Source organism: Amblyomma americanum, chromosome 1, assembly GCF_052857255.1.
Source record: "Amblyomma americanum isolate KBUSLIRL-KWMA chromosome 1, ASM5285725v1, whole genome shotgun sequence".
NCBI lineage: Eukaryota > Metazoa > Arthropoda > Arachnida > Ixodida > Ixodidae > Amblyomma > Amblyomma americanum.
The window spans coordinates 272102294-272115760 of record NC_135497.1 but is presented as its reverse complement, the minus strand read 5'-3'; the positions used below and the strand labels follow the sequence as shown (position 1 = coordinate 272115760).

Sequence of the window (13467 nt, the reverse complement as noted above, 5' to 3'; positions counted from 1 at the left end):
ATACTCGCTCCTGAATATACTTCCCGTCTAATTTACTATACGCGGTATTTTCAAGAATAATAGCAGCAAAGGCGTCCCTTAATACTGCAAGGCCCAGATATTCGCTGATATTCCCCTCCACACTTCATTCACACTTGTAATGCGCCGGCGTGGGTGCTGAAGCGTGATTGTCTCAAAGATATATGTGCCACAAAAGTGCCGCGGGAGGAGTAACTACTAGCACACACTGAAGTTGAGTGAAAAGCTACCTCGAAGGCTGCTATCAAGGTTTGCGTTCACTGAGGCAAGAACGCTCCTCCCCGCCGCTTTCCGCGCTTCGGGGGAATCCGCTGAATTTTTACCCTACGCGCATAGCGCATCAGTAACGCGGCGATCTTGGCGCCATTGGCTGTTGGAAAACGTGAGATTATCGAGAAGTAGCGCAAGCATCAGCGTTTAGAAGAAATGGGCGCATTGAACAATAACAAGCAGCCACGAAAAGCCAAGAAAGCCAGGGGAGGGCCGAGGCACCCTTCGAGAAATCGTTATTTAGGGTACACGAAGGGAAGCGCGGCTGTTCGCATGTTCGATGGTTAATCAGAATCTGATATCTGACGGCGCGCGCAAAAGGATGAAGCAACGGGGTGTTTTCTTTATTTCTTTTTTTTATTCGCAGAAAAGCCAGCGGGGCTGTCAAGGGACCGACCAGCATGCAAGCTGTCACTGGAGGAGGACACCTGGGACTGGCAGCGGCCTCGACACCTCCTCGCGGCGTCGTGTGTGTTCTCCCGTGTACAGCGTTAACCGGGGAGCACGTACGAAAAATCACAAGCGCAGGATAAAGAGGGCGAGAAAGAGGGCGTCCCTCCGCTTCGCTCCTCATATTTAGGGCCGCGATAGTGCCGCCAAAACGCGCACCCAGGGCGGCAGTGCCAAGTTCAACGGCCGCCGCACGCTCCTTCCCAGCCGCTTGCGGGAATGGCGCCCCAGACGGCAATCAGGTCGTCTCATCAGCGCGCGATGGTAGCCGCCGCCGCTGCCGCATCTCGACCCGTGTAGTACCTGCCTTCGCTCTGGGCCCAGCTTCCCTCCTCCGCCTTCCGCGCGCCGCTGTCACTCCCGCGGCCGCGCGATGCGGGAAGCGAGAGCGCAGGTACCAGCATAGGGCACACATGGTTGCCTGTTGGCTTGTCGTCCAAAGCGGAGCGTAAAGGCTGGCCTCCGGGATCTCCGATTATCGTTGCCTCTGTGATTCACAATTTGTGGTTACACAGAGGAAGCCCATGGTCGTACACGCTCGGAGTTTCACTCATTTGATGCGAAAGCATTATATGGCTCATTGGCAACGAAACTCGGCGTCACCGTTGACCAGCAGCAGCGGTCCAAAAAATCCCAGATGACGTCACTGTGGTATCAAAGAAAAATAAATTCTCCTCCGAAGGTGCGGGGAATTGAACGCGGGGCTTAATTTAGACTGCCAGGCGAGCACGCAACACATTGGGCAGAAGAGCCGCGTTGCTTCTTGGTGAAGAAAGGTGAACCCGGTATATGCGCTGTTTTACGACTGTATGCCAATGAGTAGGTGTGTCATTAGGAAGGAAGAGGGGAAAAAGTTATAAATACAAAAGAAATAAAAACGAAAAAAAAAAACAAGGTTCTCACGTTCAAAGCACGTAAGTAGTCTTCAGTGCCCTCCGTAATTTTTTTTTTTCGTTATGTTCCTCACCGCGTTACAGATATGAAGACCCCCAGACCTCACCGTTTCGATTCCGCCTAACGAGGACGTAAGCGCTCCTCCACTGACGAGGAGGAAGCGGCCACGCCCGCGACGCAGTGAGCGTACACGCGAAGAAGCAACTGATGAAGCAGGTGACGCCCGAAATATCGTTCACCTACGAAACTCACCTTTTCAGAACTATATTGTAGCGATTAACTTTGCCGCGTGACAATGATCCTTCTTTCCGTCATTCGTCTGCCATCGTAAACGGGAGTTGAGAGTATCCCTTTCACTTGCCTGCTCTCTTTAATTATCGCTTCAAAAAGCGGTGAGAGTACACAACTCGTCGTAGCAACTTCCCCGAGGCGGCCTCAAAGTCCCGCCCTCTATTGCAACGTCCCCAGACAGCGAAGATGTCGGAGAATGACGCGGAGGTGCGATGTCTCGCAATGTGCCTGTCCGAAGCCACACGTTTCAGCGTTTCACGGGGTCCAAAGATGAGCGGCGACTGCTCGCTGCGAGGAACTCGGGCGAGGCCCCCTCGCCACCAACTTCAGGCTGGGGAAGACGACGGGAGGGCGCCCCTATTTTTAACGAAAATGCGAGAGAAGGGGGGGCTCTATTCTGCGGCCCCTCTCCTCGCCGCCATCTCCGCGCCACGCGGCTTCTGCTGTCGTGATGGTTGCTCCGGGCCGGAGCTCAAAGGGCCCTCAGCGCAGGGGCTGGAGACAGGGCTGTGCGTTACCGGATTCCCCTGGCAGAGGCCGAGGGGGTGCCCGGCTGTCTCCGGCGGCACGGCAATTACGTCTTTTCCGCGGCGTTTCTACGGACGCTATATCACCGCCCCGCTGTTCCTCCGGAAGGTGGGTGGGCTTCCCTGCGCGGCGCCGCGGCTGCACCTCCTCCACTCGCAGCCAAGACACGCGGCCGCTGCGCCCCATTGTTCTCCAAGTGGTCATTTGTTGACCGGACGGCACGCCGTTTCGGTGTACTCCTTCCTGCCTGCTCCCATTGCTCCGACTCCTCTGCGCGCAGTGGCCAACGCATTGGTTTTCTTTCATTCCCTTTTCGTCTTCGCTTTCTGCCTGCTTCCATTTGATGAAAGCTGCTCAGAAAGCCATTGTCGCTGGCGCCGCGCTCTTTCCTCGGGTACAATGCCCGATCGTGTAGCGCACGAAAACAGAAGGAATCGAGGCCGGAACAAGGGCTTTTCGCCGGAGTGGCGACACCCCCTTCCCGCGGGGGTAGCTCGTCTGGCAAAAAAAAAAAAAAGTAGGCGAGAAGGGACCGTCTCCTGCTTGTTTTCTTTGCTCCTGGCATCTGCCCTTCCCATTTCACGCCCTTTTTTTCCATCCTTTTTGCTCGGACGAAAGATCATGAGAAAAAGGGCTCGTCTTGAAACGAAAGTCCAGTGACTGGATGCGCTCAGCGGGCGCGACTGTGGATCAGGTTAAAGGGAGCGAAATGGACGGAATTTTAGTGCGATGAAAGCGCTGTAGTACGTCGTTTGATAGCTTTTTCTTTTTTCTCCCTCGCCACAAAGCGCTCTGTTAAGAGTTTTCGCATGACATTCTATACATATACAGGATCCGCCGCAGAGGCTAAAGTGTTCTGCTGCTAAGAGTGTAGTTGCGGCAGCGAAGCCTGGCCGCGATGACCGCATTTCGAAGACCAAACTTAATAATCCCCTGTACTGAGCGAGTTGGTGCGCATTAATGAAATCCAGGTAGTCAAAATTAGTCCCCGACCCTTTCCTACTACGTGTCTCAAAACTCGTGTGGAACTTCAGCGACACTAAAGGGAAATATTAAAGTAAGCACGACGCTATGCTACAGATCGATATGCGATTCCTATGAGGGCAGTACGAACGTTTTTTGTTTTCTTTGTTTTTTTTTGGGGGGGGGGGGCGTGAAAAGGTGACTGCGTTGCTGAGAAAATAGCAAATGAACTCCCTGATTTTCTTCACCATTTACCACCTCCTAGAAACACGGGGGCACACTCCCCCGGCACATCGTTTTCCACCCAGCCACGTTATTTTTAACCCTTTCTGCTGAGCTGCCGCTTGTTATTTAAACAAAACATTTCCCCTTGAATAGTATATCCAGGCCTGCAGAAAGCCAATTCATTAGTTCTCCAATGAAAAGCGTCTACGGTTAATCTTTTATAGGTATCTACAAATCGTCCTACAAAGTGCCTCAGTGGTAGAAAATTGTAGCACGGAAATGCCAGCATTTGTCAAATAAACATCCTTGGGATCATTTTCTTTTTCGAAGATGCACATGACATTTGAAATCCTGAAAAAGAAGAATTATGCTGTAACTATTAGCAAAATCTGTCGGCATGAATATGGCGGAGGACGCGCTAGCAAGCTCCCTGTCTCGTCAAATATTATTTATGCTTGCTCTAATTGGCATAAAAAAGCCGCCCTATTTACGACATGAAGGATGCTACCACAGCTCCATGCGAGGCTGCAATAAGTGAAAACGAAACAAACGATAGAATTCACCTGCAACAAAAAAAAAAATAACTACTAGGTGTAGCACACTCACAAAAAGCTGCGTGCTCGCTTTGTACACAATCCTGTACATGGTGCCTTGAAGGGTGCAACATGAAACTCTTTTAGCTCCCATTCTCGGCAAAGGAGAACATCGTCTGGGAACAGCGGCGAACACGAAGCCGAAGACGAAGCAGATCTGATCCGAAACATTGCGAAATTCTCCGGCCGAATGGTTTCCAGAACGAAAAATTTTTACCATAACATAGCCCCAGGAGGAATTCGAACCAGCGGCGGCGTAAGCCTGTCCGGATGTGCCCCAAAACCTAACCATGGTAACAGCGCCACGTACCGTCTTTGCCAAAAGTGGCCAGGCAACGGGGTTTGCTTTTCTGCTGTGTAGTGGAGCCCTTACGGCTCCCCTCAAAAGGTGTCGAAAGGTTAGGGCAGGGGTTGTCCTTACCTTATACAGATTTATAGATGCCACGGGTGCTCTGATGCATGACCAACAAACAGACCCCGTTGATTGGTTACTTTAGGCAAAGACGGCACATCTTGGCCAGAAACGATGATACAAAGTAGCTAGTTGATAAGCCTTGCTATTGTAGTCCTGCGAATGTCAGTAACTGAACGAGAGACCGGACATTATACCGAGATCAGTACATCCATCCTATATATATAGGCAACAGGAATGGGCTGGCGTCAGAGGTTGCAGCACATGCTTGGCTGATGTTTGCATAAGGCGCAGTGATTCCTTGCCACTCTATATAGTTTATAGACGTCTCGTGAAAGTAATTAATGTGGACATCGATTATATGTTTTTTTTACATTTTACGTAAAATATTAATTTAGAAATAAAAGTGATAATCTTAGGCGATTCATTCCTTTTTTTTTAATTCCCTCACTCACACTCAGCGTCGAAGCCTTACTGAGAAGAGTGGGCCAAAATGGAATAATAAAAATTAAAACGCTCAGAATGCGAGCAAATTAGTACAGTAGCTATAGAGTACGTAACCAGTAATAAGCCTCTTCAACAAGTCGGAATTCGCTACGGAGACGACAGAAGCGGGCAGGCGGTTCCGTTCACTGAAAACCTTGGGCCTGAAGGAAAAAAAATGTACGTTGATGTCACCGTAATTTGGCGTGATTGGAGTACTGTGCATACTGCGTTACACCTGCGGCGATCTTCTCAAGCCTCAGGCATGTAATCTTGCACACTCCAAGGTCCTGGCGCTATGCCGAGTGGTCGCCAGCCTGTTCGTAAATCAATCTCAATAGTGCATCGTAATTCTGCTTCTAACGCATCGGCCCGTATCGCAAAGCCTAACAATGCGTCACATTATGACTGCTAAGGCCTGCAGTTGAAAAGCTGTACCCAAACAATATGCCTCGGCGCAGACTTGTTTCTTTTCCTTTTAGGCCAATCTTCGCTAACATGCGTTCGACAAGACCACGCGGTAAACACGACTAAATATGCACGCGTGACGAAAATAAAAATCTAGCCTAGAGCCATCCGCCACAGCTTTGCCTTAAGGGGCTGATAACCGCAGTCGAAACCACGTCCTTCTCAGGCAAGCACTCAAGATAGTGTGAGCCTAAAACCAGCACGTCGCAAATACGTAGACCAAGTAAAGCGGGGCCCTGACCTGTATACCACTTTCCTGCTAAGCGATCGGCCCGATGGGAGTTGTCGCACACGTCGCACAGCCTCTCAGTGTAATGGATCGCAGGGGGCCTTCCATCTCGATCATGGCGCACCACAGGCGAGCGCACATCTGTCCAGTGTCGAGTTCCCGCGCGAGGTGTGTCACACGTCCGCAGCCTGTGGGACAGACGTCACGAAGTAGTCGCTACGAGGAGCGGTGCAGAGTTGAGGGGGGGGGGGGGAGGGGGGGGGGGGGTGACAGAGTTCTTTCTCGCGGGCACGCCATGTGCGTGCAGCGTACTACCTCGATGGCAAGAAACGCGAACGATCCGGCGCCAACACTGTCCGCTGTTTCAATTTCTTTTCACAGCGTTTTTACTTCGGTGATAGAAAAAAGACCCCAGACTCATCCGTGATGTACTCTAGGACGAGTCTAACGTCTTTTTCGTGCCACCCAAATAAGAGCGCGGTGAAAATAAATCCAAACAGCGGGGCGTGTTGGCGCCTGATTGTTCGCGTTCAGTCTTTCCATCGAGGTAGTACATGATCACTGCGAGCTTTGAAAGTTACCCACCGGAGGCACATGAGACGTCCAGCCATTCCGCCGCGTAGGCAGCTGCATACACTCCTAGTTGCGTCTAAGCGTTCGCAATTCCAGGGAAAAGCGGTCGTCGACATTCTGTTTTGCTCACAGACCCCTTCCATAAACGTTAATCGGACTTCACCTCAATGCAGCAACAATATTTGAGCATGTCAAGGTGGTTACCGTGACAATGCGCGCAATTGTGAGGCACTAGCATACGTGTTTAGCTTTTTATCCTCGTCTGACTGAAAACTAGTAATGTCATGTTTGGGTCGAAATGCAACGAGGTGAAGCCGGCTTAAGAAGTGGAGAAAACTTTAATAAGGCTTATTACAGGACCATTCTCATTGAATCGATTCAGGGTCGAAATAGGCTGTCCTCATAGTCATCATCATCAGCCTTACTACGCCCACTGCAGGGCAAAGGCCTCTCCCATGTCTCTCCAATCAACCCTCTCCTTTGCCAGCTGCATCCACCCTTTGCCTGCAAACTTCTTAATCTCATCCGCCACCTAACCTTCTGCCGCCCCCTGCTACGCTTACTTTCTCTTGGAATCCACTCCGTTACCCTTAAGGACCAGCGGTTATCTTGCCTTCGCATTACATGCCCTGCCCAAGCCCATTTCTTCCTCTTGATTTCGACTAGGATGTCCCTAGGATGGACCTGCGTTTGTTCCCTCACCCACTTTGCCCGCTTCCTGTCTGTTAACGTTACACCTATCATTTTTCTTTCCATGGCTCGCTGTGTTGTCCTTAACTTAAGCTGAACTCTGTTCATTAGCCTCCACGTTTCTGCCCCGTAGGTGAGTACTGGTAAGATACAGCTGTTGTACACTTTTCTCTTGAGGGAAATTGCTAAACTGCCATTGATGATCTGAGAGAACCTGCCATATGCGCTCCACCCCATTCTTAGCCTTCTAGTTATTTCCCTCTCATGATCAGGATCAGCGGTCACTACGTGCCCTAAGTAGACATATTCCTTTACCACTTCCAGGCCTTCGCTGCCAATTGTGAACTGCTGTTCCCTTGCTAGACTGTTGAACATTACCTTGGTTTTCTGCATGTTCATTTTTAGACCCAGCGCTCTGCTCTGCCTGTCTAACTCATTGATCATGATTTGCAGTTCACCTCCTGAATGACTCAGCAAGGCAATGTCATCAGCGAATCGCAGATTATTTAGGTATTCTCCATTTACTCTTATTCCCAACTGTTCCCAATTTAGGCCTCGGAATACCTCCTGTAAACAGGCGGTGAATAGCATTGACGAGATCGTGTCTCCTTGATTGACGCCCTTCCTTATTGGAATTTTATTGCTGACTTTATGGAGGACTATATTAGCTGTGCAGTTGCTACATATACATCTTCCAGTATTTTGACATAAGGCTCTTCTACACCCTGACTACGCAATGCCTGTATGACTGCTGAGGTTTCCACTGTTTCCACTGAGTCGAATGTTTTCTCGTAATCAATGAAGGCTATATATAGAGGTTGGTTATATTCTGCGCATTTCTCTATCACCTGATTGATAGTGTGAATATGATCTATTGTGCAATATCTTTTACGAAAGCCAGCCTGATAATTTGGTTAATTAAAGTCTAAGGTTGCCCTGACTCTATTAGCGAGTACCTTAGTAAATACCTTGTAGGCAACGGATAGTAAGCTGATCGGCCTGTAATTTTTCAAGTCCTTGGCGTCTCCCTTCTTATGAATTAAGATAATGTTTGCATTCTTCCAAGCTTCTGGTACGGTCGAGGTTATTAGGCATTGCATATACAGGGTGGCTAGTTTTTCTAGCACGATCTCTCCCCCCTTCCTTCAACAGATGTGCTGTTACCTGATTCTCCCCAGCTGCTTTTTCTCTTTCCATGTCCTCATAGTATGCAACCGAAAAACATGACCTTAAGACTTCATTTATCTTCATTGCTGCATGCATAGAACTTGCCAGATGCTAATGCACTGCTTATGTGCTGCACCAAAGAACACTTTCTTCTTCTGCAGTGTTGCTCATAGGGTTCAACGGCACTCCGGGCCCGGAAAGTCGAAAGACTCATCGCAGAGCAAAGTAGTTACTGTCAACGCGGGGCCTGCCGACCGAAATCAAGACCGGACTCTCCGACAATCATGATGATGTACTTATGCACGAAAACATAGGTAAAAAAAAACACCATAGTGAAACAGCGCGCGCTCTCATTCCGATTCAGTTATGCTAGCCTCACATCAGCAGGTTGCGCTTCCGCTTTCCGCGACTTACCACAATCCTGCCCAAACACGAAAAATTTGGCAAGTTCTCAAAGCTTGTAAAGAGTTCGCGTGTGACAAGATTAGCCGGCAAGACATTGCAGGCAAGCTCAAACATGCGAAACAACACAACGATCAAACTTCGGAGCCTCCTCTGCTTCTGCGCCGCAGTAATTAACCTCAGACGATATACCAAGCTCTACAACCGGCGAGTTTAAGCCATTCAAGAGGCCGAAAGGAAATCGCGACGTAGCGCTGAACCCTATGTTGGGTCGACTAAACCCCGCGCCTGCTAAACATAGGGTTTAGTGGAAAGTGGCCGCCATGGCGAATAACACGCACACCCTTTCTCCCCCCCCCCCCCCCTTCCTTTAGAATGCCGCCGTATCGGGCTGGAATCGAGCGTGCGACCTCAAGGAATTAGCGGCAGAAAGCCTCAACCATCGCCCCGGGCGCTGGCGCGGTGCCCGCGGGCGCAGACCCCGCGCGCGCACGGCCCCGACGACAACGCCGCGAGAAGCCTCGCGTGCTCGCCCGGTCTGGCGACGGCTGTGTCGCGTGACCTAAAAGCTGTCCTGCCCGACGCGTCTGTTAAAAACGCATTAACGGTCCGCGCTCGGTAGAGATGCGCCGAGCGAAACTATCGAGCAACGCATCTCTCCCTCATCCTCTCTCTCGCGGCACGCTCCGTGGCTCGCTCACGAGCGCGTGTCGGGTTCGTGTCGTGGTCGCGGAGTGGGGCTCGTCATCAAGCGGCACTGTTTCACGGAAAGGGCGGTGCACCCTGTTTCGTTCTGACGAATTGCCCAGCGCCGCGCCCATAGCTCCCGGTAGTGATTAATAAAGCAACTCCTCCGCCCTTTCAATTGCTGCATTGAGTCACTCTCGTTCCGAAGTGGGCCTGGCTGGGGGTACAGCGCGGGTCGTGCTAAGAAAGGATCCTGCCCGTGCAAAGAAAGGCAATGTGAATCACTTTCGGTTAGGCTATCATCACAGAACCGTTTGTATTCAAGCATATAATGGACCAAAGATTTGGGCACTGCCTGTAGTTTTGCATCGCAAGGAGCACTTAAGTTTTCTTTTTTTAAAGTTTACTGCATTTGAAGTTACTGCAGTAAGCTTTAATCTCATTAAACAACAGCAAATTAGCCGCGTGTCTGCGAGCTTTCTTTCCATGAAGTGACCATGTGCACACTTCTTCGTTTCAGTAATTATCAATAACCATGATGCATTAACGAGTAGATAAGATCATGAGCAGACGAGAACGGCCGCTGATGCTGATAGTAGGACTTGTTGCTGGGCTAGTTGGGTTCCTTCAGTCATCATGGAATCCAGAGCGCTTGCAGACGAAGGCAGAAAGACAACAACGACACACACAAAGTTGATAGCCCAGCGCAGTGTATGTGTCGTTATCGTCATTGAGCCTTCGTCTGCAAGCGCTCTGGATTCCATGATGGCGCTCATAGTAGCCGATTCGCGTCGCACACATTAAGCCTAACATATACCAAGTAAATAAGTCTTGGTTTTTAGTCATCACGGTGCCTTTCGCCCTTCTGTCACCTGACGACCGTACTGGCAGCGAAACACAACCCGAAGCGACCCACCGCAGGGCATTAAACAGTTGAGAAATGAGGCCTACGACGATGACCTTGATCATGGCGGCGACGAGGGGAACTAGGAGGCGCTCCCGCGAACTGCTGTCCTCTCGGATGTGCGATGTAACCGGACGAGAACAGCTCCAGAGCGCCAGTTCAGACCAAACCGCCACTACGTTTCCCCAGCGTCCACCGGCGTCCTGGGAAGCCCTCGCCGCCTCCCGCAGTCGTGGCCCCTGCCGACTCGGCCGCGTGGTGTGGCGGTCGGCTTCGGTGGCGCGCTCCGCTTACTGTTTGTTGACGAAGGCGGCGCGCGCGTGCGAGAGAGAGAGATCCGCGGCGGCAGCGCACGCGAGCGTGCATGCCCAGCCTCATCAGCGTCCCTTCCTTCCCGCCATTGCGACAGCGCCCTTGTTACGTTTCCGCGCGACTCCCGAAAGCCGGATATTCGTGTTTCCGACCGGGCTGCCTCGCTCGCCGCCGCGGTTTAAGCAGGAAACAGAATTGTTGCACTTTTTTGCCGGCCGCCGGGGCCACTCTCGGCACTTGCGCATCGGCGCCGTATTGCTGCTGGCAGCGCGCGTGACCTGGGCGCGCGGTTTCTTTCGCCTCCTCTCGCGCGACTGATGCGCCCTGCCACCGCCCCTGTGTGCGCGCGGGGCCACTCGTGAGTCGCGTGCTTCCTCCAGCGTCACGTACGCGCCGCGTGCTTTGAAAGCCGCGAGGGGGCAAGTCGACCAAGGGACATGAATTATGTACGCCGCCTCCAGGTGCTTTTTCACGGTATCTGTGGACGAGACGTGCGGGGCTTCCTGTGAATACGTCACGTCTGAGCGATCCGACTGGAAAAAATAGGAAGCCTCGCGAGCGGCCCCTGCCGGATTTCGTTATTTTACTTCTTTGTACCGTCACTAATCTGCCGACAATACTACTGCGCCCATGCTTGGGTTAGCTGCGCCGGAGGAAGCCCAGCTTCTTCAAAATACGACGTTCTGCCCGGCTCTGACAGTACGCTGGTACCGTCACCAACAGCGCATATTCCGCATTCGTGGTGCCTTGCGTGGCACTGAATACTGACGTGCTGGGTCAAATCCCTGAAAATGCAAGAACGCCCAATTTATGCGCACATACGCTTTCCCAACGCCCTCTTTGGATGAGTCGTCCGGTGCATAGCTGCGTAGCCACCTTGACGTGTGTAAGCTGCGCGAGGTGCTATTTTTCCCAGCCGCGAACTTTTATCCAGCTTATATACGCTACACATCCTCTTATTGCGAATACACCTGACCGGAAAATTCGCGCTGCTTCTGGCACTCCCCAGCCCCGTAGCTCTAGCTGCAACTTGCTGGCAGTGGCTTGCCTTCATCAATAAAGAATACAGCGCTCGTAATTTTCAACGCTATGAACTGTGTACGCTGTGTTCTCGGCCGAAATTCATCGGTCACCCAGAGAAGTCCGCACACCGAGTGCAGTCTGGCATTTCAAACCGAGTGGAAGCCAAGCGACGTTATTTCAACTTGCCGGACAGAAAGAAATTACACTGCTGGGCCGAGTTCACTCACAGCTCTATGTGTGACGTCCTCGAAGAGTGTAGAGAACTGCGCGCCACTTCTGGCGAAAAGTGATCAGCTCTATAACAGGCACAGTCGCGCTCCATGCGCGGATAGTACCTGCCGGCCGAAAGCTGAATAGAACAGCCGTTGAGCGACATTTAAGCAAACGCAAAATACTCTGTGCCCCACGCAGACTCGTGAAGTGACGCAGCCTCAGTACGGGAAAGTGAGTCATATTGCTCGTCTGGGCTCTGCAGCCTGCGGCATCCCGTCGCGTTTACTGTTCAGTGCTGGAAGAAACCTTGTTGCCCTGACACATTTACAGCGAAAGCTGTAACAGGTTTGTGCAAGCCATTTAGTGCAAGACATTTGGGGGTACAACGACAGCCGTGTTGCGCGTTATTTAGGAGGCCACCACCGCCACCTCACAGCGCGATTGAGGTGTCCACTGAGCCAGTTATGCGCCTTTCCTTTCCAAAAACTAACGGAGGGGTTTAGACAACGAATAAGACAACACTGGGAAGTAATTTGTTTCGTGCAAGCGAGCCCTGGAGTCCGTAAAGTGTGCAGGGAACGCGATCGAACCGAAGGCCGAGTATGCACGTGAGTGTAGGGACGCCAAAACAGGTATGTGAGACGCCCAATCAGGCAGTCGCCTGTGAAACGTCGAAACAGGCCTGCCATTCCAGACCTCTCGGCCGCCAATGCCAATCAGCTTCCGCTGATTAATGGGTTGAGCCAGTAAGCTTAGGTCCACAATTTTTTCCCCACTTCTAACCGTTCCAACTTTTTCTTTCCTGTCTGGTAGCTTATATATTCGACCCAACGAAATATTGACGAAATACAGCATGCGCCCCGATGCAACGTTAGGCCTGTCAGCGGTGATCGCCCAGTGTTTCAGGGATACTCTTCTTACGTGGAACTTAATCAGTCTTCGAGTTGGATGCCGATGTTTAGGTCCTCGGGCGCTTATAATAGATGCGACTAGCTTGTACTTCCCTTAGGGTGTGGAGAATAACAGCTTAAGCCTTGACTGTCAGCAGCCATCCGTAACTGATCGCTTCTTTTCTCGCTTTCGCGGCTGCGGAGCCAGGAGCGAGGATGATACGCTTCTAAAGAAAGCGCGACGAGGCTTTTAAAAGCAGTTCGCGCCAGAGCGCGCTATGCCCAAGGACGATAGCTGCCCCCTGGCGCGAATTGCTGAGGTCAGACGCTCCATTTTAATCTCACGCGCGTTCTTAGAATTCGAAGAGGCAAACGCGTATGCAGAGAGCTAGCTGCGGTGATATCTTCCACACGGCAGTTCGTCACCAATGGCTATCGGTATTCAGCCATAAGCAAGATGATACTTAAGCGGATCACGGAAGTAAAATATAGATGATTATAACAGAATTTCAGCGAACACGACAGCTGCGCTATATCCAATCGTCGTCTAGCCGCAGTCAGTCCTGAGTAAGTTACCTGGGGCAGTCTGCAAGCGTTGTGTGAGTTTTGTTGAATGCAAAGAGACACAGTGCGAAGGAGAAGTATCCTCATTGTTTCTCTGTTTTTTTTTTCATTGCTAATTACGTTGTCACCTCGCGTTGACTCATCCATTTTGCGTGCGTGTGTTCCTTTGCGCTTAATTATTATCCTACCGGAAGGAATCGGTGGATACAGAGCTCCCC

The 13467-nt window shown here is 51.3% G+C and overlaps 1 protein-coding gene across 4 annotated transcripts in view; it reads right to left on the bottom strand.

The window, feature by feature from the left end:
- Positions 1-13467, bottom strand: part of LOC144115076 (protein NDNF-like) — a 178968-nt gene that overhangs the window by 86686 nt on the left and 78815 nt on the right. Inside the window, exon 1 of one of the 4 annotated variants that reach the window (XM_077649217.1) lies at positions 10304-10536. The exons of 2 other annotated variants lie outside the window; for them this stretch is intronic. Coding sequence is in view for 1 of the 2 variants with exons in the window: in XM_077649214.1 (XP_077505340.1) it covers positions 10260-10312 (53 nt within the window). In the remaining variant the exon portion in view is untranslated. Of the gene's footprint in view, positions 1-10259; positions 10537-13467 lie in introns of those variants that run through there. One more of the 4 variants, XM_077649214.1, reaches the window with a different exon arrangement.